This window comes from Gymnodraco acuticeps, unplaced genomic scaffold (assembly GCF_902827175.1).
Source record: "Gymnodraco acuticeps unplaced genomic scaffold, fGymAcu1.1, whole genome shotgun sequence".
NCBI lineage: Eukaryota > Metazoa > Chordata > Actinopteri > Perciformes > Bathydraconidae > Gymnodraco > Gymnodraco acuticeps.
The window spans coordinates 10,486-29,905 of NW_022990615.1; the positions used below are offsets into that span (position 1 = coordinate 10,486).

A 19,420-nucleotide genomic window follows, 5' to 3' on the forward strand; every position below is an offset into this window, starting at 1 on the left:
TTAACTTTCAATTTTATACATTTCAGTTATTCAATACCATTACTTAATTAACACTTCACTCTCCTGACACAGTTCCACTAACATATATTCACTGTCGATTATTATTTTTTTAATATTCTTTGCGGAATTTGGCCGTGTAAATTGTCCTCTTGGGTTTGCCGTACAGCCAATAGGTGACGTCATTAGTAAGCGTACTATGGCTATGATTCCCGCCTCCAACCGTTCTTAGTATACATCCATGCTCCAACCTAGCAACTGTACTACATTTAACACATGTAGGCCTATCGGTACTAGTGATGGCAAGATGAAGCCTTAGGAAGCTTTGAAGCTTTCCAGCCAATTGGTTCGCAAAAGGGTTCATCTCATGAGGCTTCATCATGGGCTTCATTTGAACATAAACCCCCTGTTGGTCAAAGTGTGTATAACAGGCAGATTGGACATCTCAACAGTGTGCTCTTTCTCATACCGAGTTCCCAATGAGTAACGCCTTAGAATAACTCTAAACAACCAACATTAATATTATCATATCATATTTTCATGTTAACAATATTGTTTTTATTCCAGTTGAATGATTGTGATTGAAAAGCCTAAGGAATGCAACCAAAGAATACATTTATTAACAACATTATCTCATTTCACATAGCTTTTATAAACAACAAAAAATAAACTGCTTTCCAGCTGAGCCACAGCACACACACTGAATCTCCCTGACAACCCTGGACCATATTTATTCCTGTATTTATTCATGTTTTTATTCCTACATTTATTTATGCTTGTATCTATTTATACTTATGACATGTTCTGACCTCTATATAAGTGAGGGTCTGAGCTCTCTTAATTCCATCGTGTCACCGGGCCCGGGTACAGGAGGGGTAATATGGTTCTTATTATACATCCATGGCATGGGGAATATGAGCGCTGTGGTTCAACCGGGTTCAACCGATCTGAATCGCTTCCTGAAGCAGTCACGTGGTATCGACAGGCAGCGAGGCTTCGTTTGTCATCGATGACGTCACTGGCCCAAAACGATACAAGCCTCGATACATGCTTCACAAAAAGCTTCGGGGATTACTCGACACACGCTCCGAAGCCTCGGCGCAATACGTAACATCACTAATCGGTAGTGATGGCAAAATGAAGCTTTGAATGAAGCATCGAACCACTTGGACAATTGTGTCGGAAATAGGTTCATTTCTCGAAGCTTCAGTTACAGCGACCTCTCCTGGCGAAGTGCAAGGCTGCAGTGGGTTTAACGTATCTTTGCCTTGAAAAATATTCGATGCACACACACACTAAGACTGAATATCATGTTCTATTTGCAATCAAAGATTGATAATTGTGTGTATTGGGTTATTGAGAAGAGACTAGAGAGTGCTGGACATATTTTTGGGAGGAGAGGGCCTTTTAACAGTTATTAAAGTATTAAAGTTGAAAAGCAATGATTAAAAGTACAGGGCTTTGAACCAGCTGCGCGGAGGACATCGCCTCATTCGGACCGCCCGGCTCTACCCACTGGGCTATCTATTCCTTAAATTATTGAACTGTTTTTATATTACTGATAATTGTCTTTTTGTTCACAACTTCTCCACATTTCGAAGTGTTTCCCGAGCCAGAACGACCTATCTTTCTTCCTGGTTTGCTCTATAATGATACGACAATTCAAATGCAATAACAACAACAACAACTCAACAGCAACAATGCAAACTACGACGACCCACACATTGCGCATTGTTTAGAGCGGTCATAAAGTGTTGAAGCGCTCAAATTTGAAACTGTTTCAACCTGTCACCTGTCAGAATCGAGGCAAAAGGCAGTGCATTGAATCGCGTGAATGGACCGCAAACCAGTCAAGTGATTCATTCAGGAAATGAAGCAGTTACTGGTTCGGACGTCACATGTCACGTGATTTGAAGCAGTTGCTGCTTCTGACGTCTTATGTCACGTGATTTGAAGCAAGCTTCGAAGCACTGCTTCTATGGAATATGAAGTCCAGGGTTGAAGCTCCGTTCGAAGCTTCAGTGTCAAACTGCCATCACTATAATCGGTACCAGTAAAAGAGGACGGGAGGTGACCAAACATAAGACAGAGAGCAGGAAATAGCACCCGAGGGCGGGGAAGGAGCCATAGCTAGCTATCAAACTAAAGTAGCTACCGTTAGCAAACCCGAAAGGAGTGTAAGCAACTGTGGAGTTAAAGTCGCTAAGAGAAGCAGAGTTGTGAGTGCTTAAGCTGTAGTAACGTGTGATTACAACGCCAGGTAGCTGCCGTGATCAAGAATTTGTAAAACGATCGATTTAGTTTAAGATAATATAAGCTATCAGCAGCCGAGCAGACACACAGGATAGCCCGGAAGTCACAACACGCTTACCGCAATAGTGAGGGTCCAGTAGGAAAAGTTATTTTCAATCCGCCAAAAACCAGAAGAAGAAGAAGACGAGGTGAGTGGATTAAACATCTGCAGAGGTTTCATTAAGTGTATTTACACCTGTTAGCTTAGTTTACAATTAATCACGAATCAGAAGTTATCTTATTTAACACAACAGCTGCAATCTTGGAAGAAAGAAACTTTAAAATGTGCGCCAAAAATAGTCTCAAATTATCTTTAAATAAAGGCTAAAAGCCATCGGCTAACAGCTGCAGTCTAAAAGCTATCGGCTAAACCCTAACCCTATCGACAAGCTTTATGAACGCAGCCCCAGGTGTGTGTGTGTGTGTGTGTGTGTTTTATTCTCATTCAGGTGGAGGAAATACCTTAATAATTACTTTCTCTAACATTATTATATCGTTTAGTTTGAGTAAACGCTCCCTTTCTACCTTCAGCATATTGTTTTAGTACGGTAACTCTTCTTTATTACCGTTAGCATTCTGGTTTCTGTTAGGTAACTCCTTTATGTTACAGGATGAATCCTCAGTTGATTGACTTGTTGTTTCTAGTCTCCTCCTGACTGACTGAGTCCTGGAGCTGTGAGTTTCTCCTCTTCAGTGAAGCAGCTTTATTACTGTCTCCTATTGTCACAGACAAAGTAGCATTACATGGAAATACTCAAGTAAAGTAAAAGTACCTCTAAATAGTACTGAAGTACAGTACTTGAGTAAATGTACTTAGTTACTTCTCACCTCTGCTATGAACCTACGAAGTAGCTGTGGATTAGTTTTGTTGTGTCTGTCGGTTGTATTGAGTTGTCTTGTTTTGTGTCAGCTCTAGTTTTGTTGATTTATTTCAGAGACCCAGCCGGAGAAGGAGCACTGAGAGCAGCATGGACGAGAACAAAGAGACCCCTGGAGCTCAGGTCAGTGTGCACTTCATCACAATATATTCCTAATTCCAGCGTTTCCGCCAGGCGGGCGTCTTGCGGTCATTTGATGCCCTTATTCAGCTCGGAATGCCCTGAACTCGAGCCGAGGGCGTCCAAAAGAGTTTTTATCGCTTGAAATGATGAAAAGGTCGAGGACATCCCTCTGTTGGAGGGGCAAAGCAGTCTGGTGGGATTATTTTCTCCTCCAGCAAAGCGTGTTCCTGTGAAGGAAAGTATACTGCCGGCGAGCCTTGGGGGTGCTGGAGCACGCGCGTGAACTGCGAGCACCGGAGCCTCGCAGCGGCGAAACTGAGGCTCTGGTAAACTGTGGTAACATGAAGAGCCGTTTGGGAGCCGAAAGAGCCGGCTCTTCTTAGTGAGCCGAGCCAAATGATCCGACTCACTAAAAAGAGCCGGAATTCCCATCACTAATACGTAAAGAGATAGTATCTATAAGGGAAGGCTCAATTAAAGATTCAAGTCCAGGGTTTCCCTCACATAGACGTTACTTGGGCCGCCCAGGTTTAACGGCCACCAAAGTATATTTCGCGACCCATTCATTATTATTTTGTTTGTATCCGTCCGCGAGCACGACGCCATCTGCAATCGATTTACTAGTGGACAATGATCCCTCGCTTGCTGTACCTGTTCGCTCTGCTATCGCGTGGAGGGTCTGCTAACAAGCGACCAACAGAAAGGTTCATGTTGTTGCACCTCACAAATGCCTAACACTGTTATAGGGATCGACCGATATGGCTTTTTCAAGGCCGATACCGATTATTAGTAATCAAGGAGACCGATAACCGATATTTGGAACCGATATACATTTGCAGTAAAATCAGATAATCTTGGTGTCAAAAGGTGGAATAACACAAACTCCAACACAACTTCTTTGAAATGCATTTAAGCATATATTATGTTTAATGAACTTTTAAACATCTTACAACTGGTTTCCTCTCTGTGCCCTTTTCTTTAGTGCAGCCATCTGCAATGAGTTAGAGTGTGAGGTATCTATATTACTTTGTAAGGGTAAAACCCCAGGTTCAATATCCCAGATCCAGTGAACAGAGATAACAGTACTCGAGTTTCAAGTTTACTTGCTGCAAGGAGAATCGGCGAGCATGCAATGTCCACTCCTTAACCAACTCCGCTCGCCTTCTCTCAGTGCATTCTTTTTATTTCAACAAGACAGTAACATGACAATCATGTGGTGTTGACCAACGCCTTATTTGTTAGTGTGAATCTTGTGACTCTCAGTCATGTGAATCTGTGTGTATGTGTGCCATTTGAACAGACTGTTCTCTGTTCCTCCATTAACACATTTTATGAAAACACATTATGAAAACACTTTTATCCTTCAATAAACTCTAACAGAGAGACAGAGAGTTTCAAAGTGGGGCTGCAGGCTGACATCAATCAATGTTTATTTATATAGCCCAATATCACAAATGTTACATTTGTCTCAGTGGTCTTCACAGTGTGTACAGAATATCAGTATGGCAATACGACACCCTCTGTCCTTAGACCCTCACATCGTAAAAGGAAAAACTTCCGGAGAAAACCCACAGTTTTATTATTGTTGACATGCTTAACTAACAATAATGCTTAATTTATTATATCAAAACAATGCCTGTCTATCTAGCATAACATCCCAATAAGCTGCAAGCAACTGCAAAACACTAGTGCTAGCTAATGGTTTGCAAAATATAAAAAATGAGGCTATTATAGTAGACCGTCAGTCTAGTAGCCTCACTTCTCCCCATGCAAAGGTCCGGAACATCAAAATGTCTAACTTGCTTCATGAATTAGTGTGATATATATTGAAGCAGCTTTATCAACGTCTGCATGTAATCAACAACTGACTGCCAATCAAATAAAGAAAGTACAATTCATAAACAATATGTATTGTCAATTAACATTGAACTACAGATATACAGTAAATACTGTGGATATGTGTAATGTTCCTCTCGGGCTGCATTTACAAATAAAATAGAGAAAATAAATAAAATAGCTTTTGAAAATATGTGCATCTTAAAGTGCTTAATTTTAGATAAATAAAATAAAGTGTAGCAGCAGCTTGAGTTTCCCTTTTTCTTTGTTAACCGTTTCACATCATGACTTAACAGTTTCAGACGAGTATAGAACAATATCAGTCTTTACACATCATAACAATTGAACAAGTTTCTCTTTCTTTCCCTCTTATATTGCAGTCCCTCTCTCACTTTGTTCTGTTCAGTGAGAGAATTGAGCTGGAGCTTGTCCTGCCAGGAGTTTAGATCTGGGCTGAAATGGTGTCAGGGCCATTCTCACACACATGCAGGTGCTCATTGGTTTCAGTGATGCAAACACAGGTATGGTGAAAAAAGAGAGAACTATTCGAAGCAGAAACAAAACAGCGTAATATACCATCTGACAAAGGCCTGCGCTATAATGCTTCAATTAACTGCTATTCTTTATAATATACTCAATAGGAGACAGAGATGTTAAGTTATAAATCAAGGGTTTTTATTATTATTTACAGCAGGGGTGGGGAACCTTTTTCCTTTACATTTTTACAACATCCTCCGAGGGTCGTACAAATGATTGAACTCAACCTCTGCTTAAAAAAACTAAAATCACAGCCCATTCATTTCGCCTTTCTTTCATGCTGTGCAAAGAAAAAGCAACCTCTGAATCCAGATATCTCACCATGACTCACGGTTGCATGCATGTGCACGGTGTGGCGTGACCACCAAAACAGAAAGATATGGACACAAGATGTGTGCAAATGTATTTAGTATCCTATCCATGTGAACATGATTTAAGTGGGGGGGGGGACCTAACCTCCTCTAGGGGAGTCCGCGAGCATGCTCCCCTGGGAAGATTTTTTTTTAAATATTGAAGTTAAGAGCATCAATCTGGTGCACTTTGAGAGCAACATGAAGAGATCTATGGATATATTTTTCTTTTTGGATATTTTACAAATCACTCCCTTTTTAAACTCTATTCTTGAATTTGACAACTTTTTTTGTTCCTGTCATATAGTATTTTATACCTGTTTTTCATTTAGTCTCATTAATAACTATAACGATCATATCAAGGTGTACCTTAACCTCACCTTGTAGAAAAGCTCTTTAAATTCGTTAGCATAGCTAGCTAACCAGATGCTAATAACAACAGATCGCCACTGTGCTTTAGGGCTGCAACAAACGACTAATTTGATAATCGATTAATCTATCGATTAATGAAACGATTAATCGACTATTCGGACTATTATGCCTTGCACAATTTCTCAAACGCCATCAACTTTTAGTTGATGGCTTGAGGTTGTTTTAGGCATGTGGAAACTAACAATGAAGACAATAAAGATGAAGACTTGATTCAAAAATACATATATTAACATTGCTTTTTATTTAAAGTAAATAAATAATATTTCACATCAAAAGAAACAACAATGTTTTAACAAATCGTATTAAATAATCTGATGACAGAACTGTAAACAGAATAGCTGAAACTTTAACAAACTAAGTAACTCAGTTTCCTCTAATCATTAACCCATGTTTGTATAATGTAGTTAACTCCGTGTGTTGCTGCTAGCATACATAACACCTGACTTGGGAACGTTACTCGTGGACGGAGCTACAGAGCTGCTAGAAAGACAGTCGAACCCGGTCCATTTCTCCGTCTGAATGTGGAGCACTTTTGCTAAATGTTTAGACAAAGTGCTCGTGTTACCGCCCTTACATGCTAAACTCTTATTGCACTTTTGGTAACGAGCATTTTACACATCGAGACGGGTAAAGTTTAACCACACCTCGGAGCGCGTTCTCTCCGTCACCTCCGCAGTGTGTTGCTGCATGTAGCAGCCGCGTGTGTGTAAACTGCCCCGCCCCCTCGCACACAGACGGGGGAGAAAGATCTCTCTTCTAGATTGGAAAGATCGAAAATATATCATAGACGCATTTGTTTGTCTTTTTGCATTTTAGAAACGAGTTGGCGACACTAAGACTGCGATATAATGCTTATGTAGCAATAATACATGACATATATTTTTTAAATGTCTCCAGTACCGATAAAAAGACTGATAACGTTGGATCTTAACGGCGCGTAAAACACGTGATGACGTCACCAACGAATCAACGACTGAATTAGTTGGCAACTAATTTGGTAATCGATTTTAATCGATTAAGTCGATTAGTTGTTGCACCCCTACTGTGCTTACAACTAAAGACACAGCCACGCAAACACTGCGGCATGTGTACGGCTCCTTATGGGTACTGCAATATTTGAAGGGCTGGAGCGGCGTTCCGGTGCTCTCTGTCAGCACTCCTTTCAGACGAGACATATACCACGTGAAGACACGTTACGCTCGTGTTGTGTTCAAGGAACCTGTCCTTGGCCAGGAAAAACAGGTACTCGCTTGTTTAATTATTTTTGCGGTCTATATTTCTTCTTCTTTTTTGAAGTGAGAAGAAAAGCTCTAGCACGGAGCTAGAACGGGAAAAGCACTGGTGTGAAAGCCGCAAGAGTGGTGACTGCAGCCAGAGAAACGGCCGCATCAGAGCCAAAGTTTTATCGACAATTGGAGAAAGGTCTGAGTCCATCACTACACCTAGATTTCTTGCTTTGGGAGTTACTTTGTAGTCTGCCGACTGAAGCTCTGTGATTACTTTTAATCGGTCCTTCTTTGCTCCAAAAACAATGATCTCAGTTTTTTGTTTGTTCAATTGGAGAAAGGTCTGAGTCATCCAGTCAGTGATGTGCTCAATGCACTTGCTCAGTGTTCTAATCGGGGAATAGTCTCCCGGTGTGATTTTAAAATAAATCTGGGTGTCGTCTGCATAGGTGTGATAGCTTAGATCGCTCTTTTTAATAATTTCAGCCAGATGTAGCATATAAATATTAAAAAGCAAAGGTGCTAAGATGGAGCCTTGAGGAACCCCGCATGACATATTTATCAGGGCTGATTTGTAATAGCCTATTGAGACAAAGTTTGTTCTGTCCTTCAAGTAGGAGCTAAACCAGTTTAGAACTGTTGCTGAAACTCCCACCCAGTTTTCAAGACTGTCTAACAACAAGTTGTGGTCAACAATATCAAAGGCAGCGCTGAGATCTAATAATACTAACACTGATATTCTGCCACTGTCTGTGTTCAAATGGATGTAATTTAAGACCTTAACAAGTGAAGTCTCAGTGCTGTTGTTAGGTCGAAAGCCCGACTGAAACACATCAAAACCGTCAGTTAAAAACATGAAATTACTCAACTGTTGAAAAACAGCTTTTTCAATCAATTTGCTTAAAAAGGGAAGGTTGATATTGGCCTGTAATTATTCATTATGGTTTTGTCTAGGTTATGCTTTTTTAGGAGCGGTTTAATTATTGCAGTTTTCAGGGACATAGACAAATAAGACAAACACAATACATGAGAAACAAACATGTAACATAACAGCAGGATCAGTGAGAGATGCTCAAAGAGCCTTCAGCGGGTCCCAGATGATGCTGTTGGACAGCCTATCAGGTTATTATGGTCTGTGAGTCAGAAAGTCTCTGACAGGGTGACCAACAATCTTTGAGCAGATTTCTAACAGGTGGAGCAGTTTTGCCGAAGTAACAACATACTGATACCGGTTAGTAAAAACCATGAACGAATGCTTTGACAAGTCTGCAGACAGACGGCAGGCGAAACACCTTTTTTTAAATGCGTGTTTTCTGAATGGAGATCGGCTAAGCTAACGTTGTATATGCTCCGGCCGTCCACACTCACAACGGCCTATCCAGACATAAATAAACCAGCAACTGTATTCGCCATGACACAGTCTGTGGTTTGTACTTGTTTAACTTCTGTCTAGTTTCTGAACCGATATGAGGAGCAGCGCCCCTCCAATACCTCATTCACACCAACGCAACTCCGGTTCAAGCTCCGTGCTAGAGTTTTTCAGGTTCAGAACCAGTTTTTCGGCTTAGCTCTGGCTCTTTTCACACCGCCCAGAGTCCGACTAGTAATGCGTCGTTGTTTGCGTCATCGTTTGCGTCATGACGTAACCGTTTGCGTGCCTGCTTCATAAAGCCAAACCGCGCGGATGAAATCAGTTGCATTAATTTCTTATGGCTCTATCTGCAGCTTTTCCGGAGTCATTTCTGTGGTTTAGTTATATTCTTATAAAAAAGTGTACTCGTGTCAATAAAGGTTTTTTTAAAACACAACTGCTTCCGAGGTCGGTCTTATTTCTTAAGGTGGACTGAACCATGAGTGTGGAGTAACGTTGTATCTTTCATTTAAATGAACTGTAACCTTCACCCAGGTAATTAACAGCTGTTCTCAAATGAACACGTGAAGTAAAGTTTAATATTTATGGTTTTATAGAGTTATAATGAGAGGTGATCAACGTGAATGCTCAGGTTCCACCTTAACACGCAGACACGTTGCTTCACCATGAGCAGAAACCTTTATACAGTCTATGGCAGAAACACTGAAACTCTTGTTAGGTTTCTCCATCGTTGTGTACAAACTGGATAAAACGCGGGCTTTTTGTTGTTGTTCAGGAGTTGATCTGTCTCTGCCCCTGCCCCCGCCTCGACGTAAGTGTGACGTATGCGGTGCTTTTGCTCTGGCCGGACGATTTTTTGGTGCTTGAAACGAACCGGATTCCGGAGCTAAGAGGCTGCTCCGCTGCGGTGTGAAGAGGAAAACCCGGTGCTTTTCAAGCTCCAGCTCCGAACCGGCCCTGAAACACCGTTGGTGTGAATGAGGTACAAGACAATGGTAGGGGAAACACTGGATAGTGTTTAATCAACGATAGGTTTCCCCCCCTCAAAGGTGATTGGTTCACTGCATCGCAGGTATTATTGTGATTGGCTCTTGGGCCACATCAAAATTACCTGACACCACACATACGTGGGGAGATGGGGGAGAGCCGGGACGAAAGTAACACGGGACGAAAATAACGGAGCGATTTTATCCGAGCCCAAACAACTTTGACCGGCCAAATTACGTCAGAATTATCAGCATTCAATACTTAACAGACCTACTAAATATCAGGTTTAACTGTCAGGAGTAGTGTTGTCACGATACCAACATTTTGGTTTCGATACCAAGTCAAGAATTGCGATTCCGATTCTTTTTCGATACTTTTCTTAAAAAAAGGGAAACAGTCTTAAATGTAATTATTGTGCTTTATTTCACACCAGAACCATAACCATAACACAAACTTTTAAACAATGAGAACAATAAATAAAATAAATGACAAGAATTCGTATTAAATAAAATTAATAAATGTCTCACAGACAGGCCTCGTGGTGTCCGTAGGCTTGTCCTCACTGTCAGAGATATAGCTAAAATACATCAAAATTTCGCTTCTGGCGTCGTTTTTGTCAACAAGCCGAGGCGCAGCGGCAGTTGCACTCCCACTTGCAGCCATGCTTCTCGTTTTCTCACATGCTTTGGCAGCTAGCGCGTGGCCGCGTGCACGAGAGAGGGGAGGGACTTAGAGCATGCTTGAGAGGGGCGGGACTGCAGGCATGGCTGCAGTGCAGGGATTGGAAGCAGAGCGCTGAACACACGGCTCTTATTAAAACGGCGCATTCTCACCGGAGTACTTTTCCCCGTCATTCTTAAAGTACCAGTACTGGTACCAGTACCAGTATGATAGGCCTACGAATGAAACGGAGGAATCGTAACGTTTTTAACGGCAGGGTATCGCGGTATACCTTTCAAGTATCGGTACACCGTGCAACACTAGTCAGGAGTCAGTATCTCTCCCCCAAACTCACACATATACAATTCGATATGAACTGAAGAGCCGCATGAAACTAGGCAAAGAGCCGCATGCGGCTCGAGAGCCGCGGGTTGGCCACCCCTGGTCTAGATTATGCTTTTTTAAGAGCGGTTTAATGACTGCAGTTTTCAGGGCATGTGGAAAAACACCTGAGTGAAGAGACTTGTTTACTATATGAAGTAGATCTGAGGCCATGCAAGGAAAAACATCTTTGAAAAATCCTGTTGGAATAACATCAAGGCAGCAGGAGGAGGATTTCAGATGTTGAATAATGTCCTCTAGATTTTTATCATTAATCTGATGGAACTGTGTCATGGTGTTTGAATTGATATCAGGTGGACACAGAGACAACACATTTGCTGTACCTGATGCAGAGGCACTGACTGCTTGTCTGATTTTCTGAATGTTGTCAGTGAAGGAGGCAAAGTCATTGCAGGCCCTGGTGGATAGAAGTTCAGAGGCTACTGACACCGGGGGGTTTGTTAGTCTGTCGACGGTAGCAAACAAGGCACGTGCGTTGTTTTTGTTTTTGGCAATGATGTCAGAGAAGAAAGACTTTCGTGCGTTTTTCAATTCCAAATGATAAAGGCCAAGTCTCTTTTTATAGATTTCAAAATGAACCTGGAGATTTGTTTTTCGCCACCTACGTTCAGCTTTTTGACGCTCTTTTTTCTGCTCTCACGGTCATGGCCTTTCTCCATGGAGATATTTTCTTGCCAGACACTTCCTTTACCCTAGTTGGCGCAATGGCATCTCTAACATTTTTTATTTTTGAATTAAAATGATCTACTAGCTCATTTACTGAGATGTTACCAGGTGCAAGTGTGGAAGAAACATTCTGAGTAAACATTTCCCTAGTGTTTTCAGTTAAATATCGCTTTGTGGCTACCTCTTTTTGAACATTTGTGTGAACAGAAATAGGAATGATCAGAAAGTGCAACATCAGTCACCACAACCTCAGAGATATTCAAACCCTTTGAGATCATTAAGTCCAGAGTGTGCCCCTTATTGTGCGTGGGCTCCGTCACATGCTGAGTCAGTCCATAGTTATCATGAAACCAAAACAGTTCTTTAGCCCCTCTGTCCTGGGGGTTGTCAACATGGATGTTAAAATCACCAACAATGACTAGACGGTCAAAGTCAAAACACACTATAGACAGCAGTTCAGTAAAGTCATCAAAAAAAGCTAAAATAAGCTAGTAAAGAGCACAGCTGAACTCCTGCAGCCCTGGGGGGCCCCTACATCGGTTATGATGGCAGATGACAGGGTTTTGTTAACCTTCACAAGTTGCTCTCTACTGGTGAGGAACGAGGCATACCAGTAAATCAGGTATGGATTTACTTCCATTTTGGCCATTTTTGACACCAAGATGTCTGCTTGTATTGTGTTGAATGCTGCTGAGAAGTCGAGGAAGAGGGCTCTTGCATAGGTGTGACGTTTATCTAAATGTTTAGTAATGATAGGAACCAGAGTAGCAACAGTACCACCCCCTTGCTTATAGGCAAATTGGTATGGATCAAGTATGTCTTGTCCGTCACAATAGGTTTAGCTGAAGAAGTCATTCCTGTCATGGTTCTCATGGTGTCCCGCACTTTTTTGGGGTCTTTGGCTTTAAAAGCATTTCCCAAAAGCTCTCTGTGTGCCAGTTTTGATTCTCTCAATTTGACTTTCAGTTCTTTCTCTGTCTGTTCAAGTGCTCCATAGTCTTTGTTTTTGAAAGCTATTTTCCTAGTTTTTATAACTTTTTTTAATGTCCTTAGTCAGATATGATTTATTACTTGGATAGATGTCTATTTCTTTAGTGGGAACACAGAAGTTAATATGGTCTTTGGTAACAGTAGTTATTTCATCTAGTGAACCTTCCTGAAAAATGTCCCAATCTGTCCAATCAAAACAGGCTTTCAACTGTTCCCTTCTTTCATTTGTCCATGTCCTTATTACTTTCTTTTCTGGTTGACTTCCCTTCAGTTTGGTCTTATACACTGGTATCATATTCACAACATTATGATCAGAGTTCAGTATTGGTGGTCTGTATTTAGACACATAGGCTCCTTTATCATTAACAAAGCATTTGTCCAGGATATTGTCTTTTCTGTTGTGATCCCTAACATACTGCTGGAACCCAGGTAACAGTCTCCAGGCGACATTGCTTCATGTCCCCGAGCGCTATTGCCGGTGCATCGGGGTGGCTGAGTTGCAGCTCGTGAACACAGTGACCTCTGCCGCTGGGAGGCACGTAAACAACAAACAGTAAAATACACACCAATTCTCTAGGCAGATAAAAGGGTCTTAACGTCATGCCGAGAATTTCTACGTTGGGATTGCAGGTTTTACATTTGACTGAGTATGATCGGCACCACAGATCATTAATATACACACAAATATCGCCTCCTCTGGATTTCCCCGAGTTCGCATCCCTGTCTGCTCGAACAAGGGTGAGTCCGGGTACTTCAAAGAGAGATTCAGGCATTGTAGATTGTAGCCAACTTTCCGTGAAACATAATAAAGAGGCCTCAAGAAATTCATGACAGTACCTCGTGTATGTCCTTAGTGTGTCCACGTTGTTGCTCAATGAGCGCAGGTTTGTGAGAATGATGATAGGGCGGTGGTGGCGAAGTCGATAGGGACTTGGCTTGGCAACTGGAAGGTCACCAGTTCAAGTCCCGGCAAAACTAAGTGCTACCGAGGTGTCCCTGAGCAAGGCATCGTTCCCTACACTGCTCCCCGGGCGCCGTTCAAAATGGCAACACACTGCTCCTAACACTAGGATGGGTAAAATGCAGAGAAACAATTTCCCCACCGGGATTAATAAAGTATATCAAAATCAAAAATAAAATCAGGTTTTATTTTGGTCGAGCCAAAGTGCTGTACATATAATAATTACCTTACAGTAAGGACACTATACAGTAAATACAACAGCACAATTTGTGCAGAATATCAGTATGAGAAAACGACACCCTCTGTCCTTAGACGCTCACATCGTACAAGGAAAAACATCCAGAGAAAAACCCACAGTTTAAAGGGAAAAATAGGAGAAACCTCAGGGAGAGCAACAGAGGAGGGATCCCTCTCCCAGGACGCTCAGACGTGCAATAGATGCCGTGTGTAAATCAAAAAGATAATACATTTTACAGCGTAGGTAGACCAAATGTTTGGAAATGCATATGTCTATAATAAGAAGATGAATCCACGGGGATGTCAACAATCCTGTGGGAGCCATCAGGGAAGTAGTATAGTGAGAGTCAGGCAGGACCGCAGAGACAGGTTTAGCCACGACCCAAAGTCCACGATTTAATCCAGAACTGAGGATAGAGGATCCAGGGCACAGGACCACAGCAAGAGGATCAGCCTCGACTCCGGATCCCGACGTAGGTATAGACACAAAAGAAAAAGAAAATTTGGGGGAGGCTCGGTTAATCGGAACATACAAAGACACAGACAGGGATTGGTGAGGGATAAGGAGGTATGCTGTGACTACGGCATAACACTCCCCTGCCTTGAATAAGGACCCCTCTGCAAACCTGTTTCCCTCCAATAAAACCTTGTGAGGTCATGGAGGGAAAAGGTTTTGGATAAAGAAAAAATAGAAAGAGTAGTAATAACCTTAGTTTTAAATATAAGATCCAAGTTTTTAGGATTTAAGTGAAAGATCAAAAACCAAAATGTAGGTGAAGAGGCACAGCGTATCTGCGTCAAAGCACTCTCATTAGGTCATTAAGGAAGGTCTTAAGCGTACTCTTAAAACGGATTGGCTGTCGGCCGCCCGAACACAAACTGGAAGCTGATTCCACAAAAGTGGAGCTTGATAAGAAAAGGCTAGAAGGCCAGAGAGAAGATGTGAGTTTTAAGTGTTGATTTAAAAAGTGTGTGTGTGTGTGTGTGTGTGTGTGTGTGTGTGTGTGTGTGTGTGTGGTGTGTGTGTGTGTGTTGTGTGTGTGTGTGTGTGTGTGTGTGTGTGTGTGTGTGTGTGTGTGTGTGTGTGTGTGTGTGTGGTGTGTGTGTGTGTGTGTGTGTGTGTGTGGTGTGTGTGTGTGTGTGTGTGTGGTGTGTTGTGTGTGTGTGTGTGTGTGTGTGTGTGTGGTGTGTGTGTGTGTGTGTGTGTGGTGGGTGTGTGTGGTGTGTGTGTGTGTGTGTGTGTGTGTGTGTGTGTGTGTGTGTGTGTGTGTGCGTGCGCTAATGAAGGTAAACACAGTGAAGGCACAGCTCTTTGTAGCTGGTGCTGCTCTTCTCAGATTCTGCTGAGTTACACTGCCTCCTGGTGCTGCAGAGATTTCATGAAGTGAAGGAGGTTCTTCTTCTATAAAACAGCTGTGGGCAGCAGATACTGTGAGTCACAGACATGAATACATAGGTCAAGGCAGACTGGTTCACAGACTCTCCTGTTTTGCTGATCCGGTGCTTGAACAAAGAACTCTACACCCCTGGCCGAAATGTCCCTAAAATGAAGTCCGAGTTTGAAATATATCTCAAATAATGTATGTATTTCCCCACATAAACATAACAGTCTGCAATGAAACGGTTGTCTCCTGTGCTCTCCACTTCCTACTTTCTCCTGCGAACAAGATTTTCTCTCTTTTTTTTTTCTTTCATTGCCCTCTAGGGGCTTCTTACAATACAAATGCAAATATTTTATTTAAAAAAAGTAAAGTCCTTTCGAGTCATCTGTCTCAAGCCTAAGCCAAGTCTCAAGTCATGAATACCAAGTCAAAGTCAAGTCGAGTCTTTAACCAATGTTAGTCAAGCAAGTCTCAAGTCAAAAAATATGCTATGCGAGTCAAGTCAAGTGACTCGAGTCCCCCACCTCTGGTATATACTTTGGTTAGAATATTGCTGTATTAATGTATCAAATATAATACAAATATAATAAACACAAACGGTTGATAAGTAGTATTTTGTTAACTCAAGGTTTATATAAGTGAGTTTTTATTGTGTTAACTTGTGTATTTATGCTTTTTAGATTGACTTTCTCTCTTTCTCTGTCTGTCTGTTCTAGAAACTGAAAGGAAGAAAGAGACGTCACAGCTGTCAGCAATGTGACAAATCTTTTTCAACATCTGGAGATTTAAAGATCCACCTGCCTATACACACAGGAGAAAAACTGTACAGGTGTGAAGAGTGTGGGAAAGCTTTCACTACATCAGGTGCTCTCAAATCACATCAACGTATTCACACGGGAGAAAAACCTTACAGGTGTGAAGAGTGTGGGACAACTTTCACTACATCAGGTGCTCTCAAATCACATCACCTTATTCATACTGGAGAAAAACCATACAGGTGTGAAGAGTGTGGGAAAACTTTCACTACATCAGGTGCTCTCAAATTACATCACCGTATTCACACTGGAGAAAAACCATACAGGTGTGAAGAGTGTGGGAAAACTTTCACTACATCAGCTCATCTCAAATCACATCACCATATTCACACTGGAGAAAAACCGTACTGGTGTGAAGAGTGTGGGACAACTTTCTCTAGATCAGATGCTCTCAAATCACATCACCGTATTCACACTGGAGAAAAACCTTACAGCTGTGAAGAGTGTGGGAAAAATTTCACTACATCAGGTGCTCTCAAATTACATCACCGTATTCATACTGGAGAAAAACCATACAGGTGTGAAGAGTGTGGGACAACTTTCTCTAGATCAGGTGCTCTAGAATCACATCACCGTATTCACACTGGAGAAAAACCGTACTGGTGTGAAGAGTGTGGGAAAACTTTCACTAGATCAGATGCTCTCAAATCACATCTTCGTGTTCACACAGGAGAAAAACCGTACTGGTGTGAAGAGTGTGGGAAAATGTTCACTAGATCAGATGCTCTCAAATCACATCTTCGTGTTCACACAGGAGAAAAACCATAGTGGTTTTAAGAGTGTAGGGCCCTGATTTAAGCTTATTTTGTTTTTTCACAGTTTATAAAAAGCAACTCCCATCTATTGGCCATGTGTTTGGTGATCCTTTTTTCCATTACTGATCCCATCCCAACAGCGCCATCTGTTGACTTAACATCAGAATTGACAGGCATAATGTTCACTGTTCCTTTAAGTTTCGTTTTCTGGCTGTCCGTCTGCTGACAGGGCGCTGATTCAAACAGCTGACATTATTGCAGCATTCAATCCAAGCCATTGTCCAATACAGCTTATGTATCCAATATACAATCCAGTTTTAGTGCTGCACATACCCGGCCGCTTTCCCAGCCTTGGTTCTCGGCGTCTCCTTTCACTGTCTTGATGAGCGAAGGTGGTGACCATCTCCAGCTGATTGTGGTGTGTTGTCCAGCTGATCCGGGATCACAGTGTCAGTTGTGAAGTAATCCAATTGTTTGTCCGGTGAAAACGATCCTTAATCCAATGCATTATGTGTCTTATATTGTTCAGTTTCACTCATAGAGTACGATTCTACTTAATGTAATGGCAATTTAAATGTTCCTGTGTCCTATATCTTTATGCCATTACTTCATAGGAGGGTTTAGTGTGATCCTGACGCACACACAAACATATGAAGTTCTGGTCTTTTGCTGCAGTTTTAGAATGATGTTTTATTGCTTTACATACCAAGGTTAAAGTACACTGTGTCAATAGTTGTAGTATGAGCATCTGCCGGGGCTGGCCGTCTGGTAGAATCGGTATGCTCTTCCTCCTGTGTCAGTAAAGTGGAACTTCTGTGTGAACTATTCATATCTTAAACTGCACTCTAATTTTAAATTCATGTACTTTTTTATTCATGTATTTTTTCTTTTAATGTTTTTAAAAGCCTTTGTCTGAATGTCTTTCATTTTTGTAAAGCACCTTGAATTGCCTTGTGTTTAAAGGTGCTATATAAATAAACTTGCCTTGCCTTGCCTTGTGTCCTCTTCCTCTCCTGTCACCTATGACCCCTTTTATACACCCGGTGCAGCTAAACCCCGCCACCAAGTGTTCAAAAATAATGTTGCACTATACATATAAATAAGGTAAACTGAGACACCAACAACGCCCATAAAATGGCTCCTACAAATAGTGTGGGAAAACTTTTTCTTAAAGTTCATGAGCGAGTTTCACTGTTCATTAATCTGCTTCATGAATCTAGAACATATTTACGATGTTTTCAGTTTGATTCTATTCTCTTGTTGAAATGATCAGACTACCAAAAATAAAATGGCCTTAGAAATAGACTTGCAACCCTGCATATTTGTTGTGTTTTGCAGCATATTATAAACATGTCATTCCCTTATTTTTAAATACCACAGGTTGTGTAGTGATGTATTTTAGGTGTACTGTCCACATCGCAGACCTGAAGTCGTGCAGTCAATGTATGTGAAGTGTACAGGACCTTGGTCTCTGAGACTCAAAAAAGCCTTTCTCGCCTACCTGTCCACTTTGCATACCGGAGATCCTGCAGTCATTTCTCAAAGATGGTGTGGCATATAGGGAGGTGCAATCTCCTGATGATATAGACTGTATTATTGTGGAAATCTGCAACCAAACAAGATAACATTAGGATAATCAATTTATACAACCCATGTCCAAATCTAACCACTGATATATTTAAAGAAATAGCAGGCAGTAAACATAGGAAGGAAGTTTGGTGTGGTGATTTCAATGCACACAACAGTCTATGGGGCAGCAACCATACAGACAGTAACGGAAATATAGTGGAAGAAATGCTGCAGGAAAGAACACTAGTATACCTTAATGATGGACATGGCACAAGAATAGATGTACTCAGGGGGAAAGTCTCATGCCTGGATCTGACATTAGTGTCAAACTGTTTGGTTCATACATGCGAATGGCTTGTTTTGAATAACTCCACTGTAGGAAGTGACCATTATCCAGTGCTTACTAAAATGAATGATAATGTGTATATATGCAGGAAGGAGGTTTAATAACCAGGTGGTGCTTTGCTAAAGCTGATTGGGGGAAATGTAGGATATGGTCTGAGGAGTCGGTACACCTGCTAACATCAGAGGGAAGCATAGAGGTCATTACAAGCCAAATAACGCAACATATACTAAATGCAGCAGAGAACAGTATACCCAAAACAACAACCAAGGGTAGGAAGAAAGTGGTGCCATGGTGGAATGAGGAATGCAGCAGGGCTATTAAAGAGCGAAATAATGCATTTAGAGAATTAAAGCAAAACATGACACAAAATAATGTTCTAGAGTTTCAAAGGAAAAGGGCAGCTGCTTGAAGGACAATCAAATATACAAAAAAGAGAACATGGAGAGAATTGTGTTCTACCATTGGCAGAGTAGTAACATTAGGTGATGTCTGGTCCATTTTTAAGCAGATGAGTGGGAAAAGGAAATCCATTAAAATTCCAGCTTTGGTTGATGGGGAGAGGCTGGCAGTGACAGATAAAGAGAAGGCAGATATGTTAGGAAGGACA

At 41.5% G+C, this 19,420-nt stretch overlaps 1 protein-coding gene across 1 annotated transcript; it reads left to right on the forward strand.

Annotated features, from left to right (window-relative positions):
• Positions 1-1,950: 1,950 nt before the first annotated feature.
• Positions 1,951-17,762, forward strand: LOC117554596 (zinc finger protein 479-like). The gene is made up of 3 exons (XM_034229043.1): positions 1,951-2,438; positions 3,225-3,290; positions 16,045-17,762. Exons 2-3 carry the CDS (start codon positions 3,258-3,260, stop codon positions 16,909-16,911), a joined length of 900 nt encoding a protein of 299 aa, XP_034084934.1. The 5' UTR covers positions 1,951-2,438; positions 3,225-3,257; the 3' UTR covers positions 16,912-17,762.
• The last annotated feature ends 1,658 nt before the right edge of the window (positions 17,763-19,420 follow it).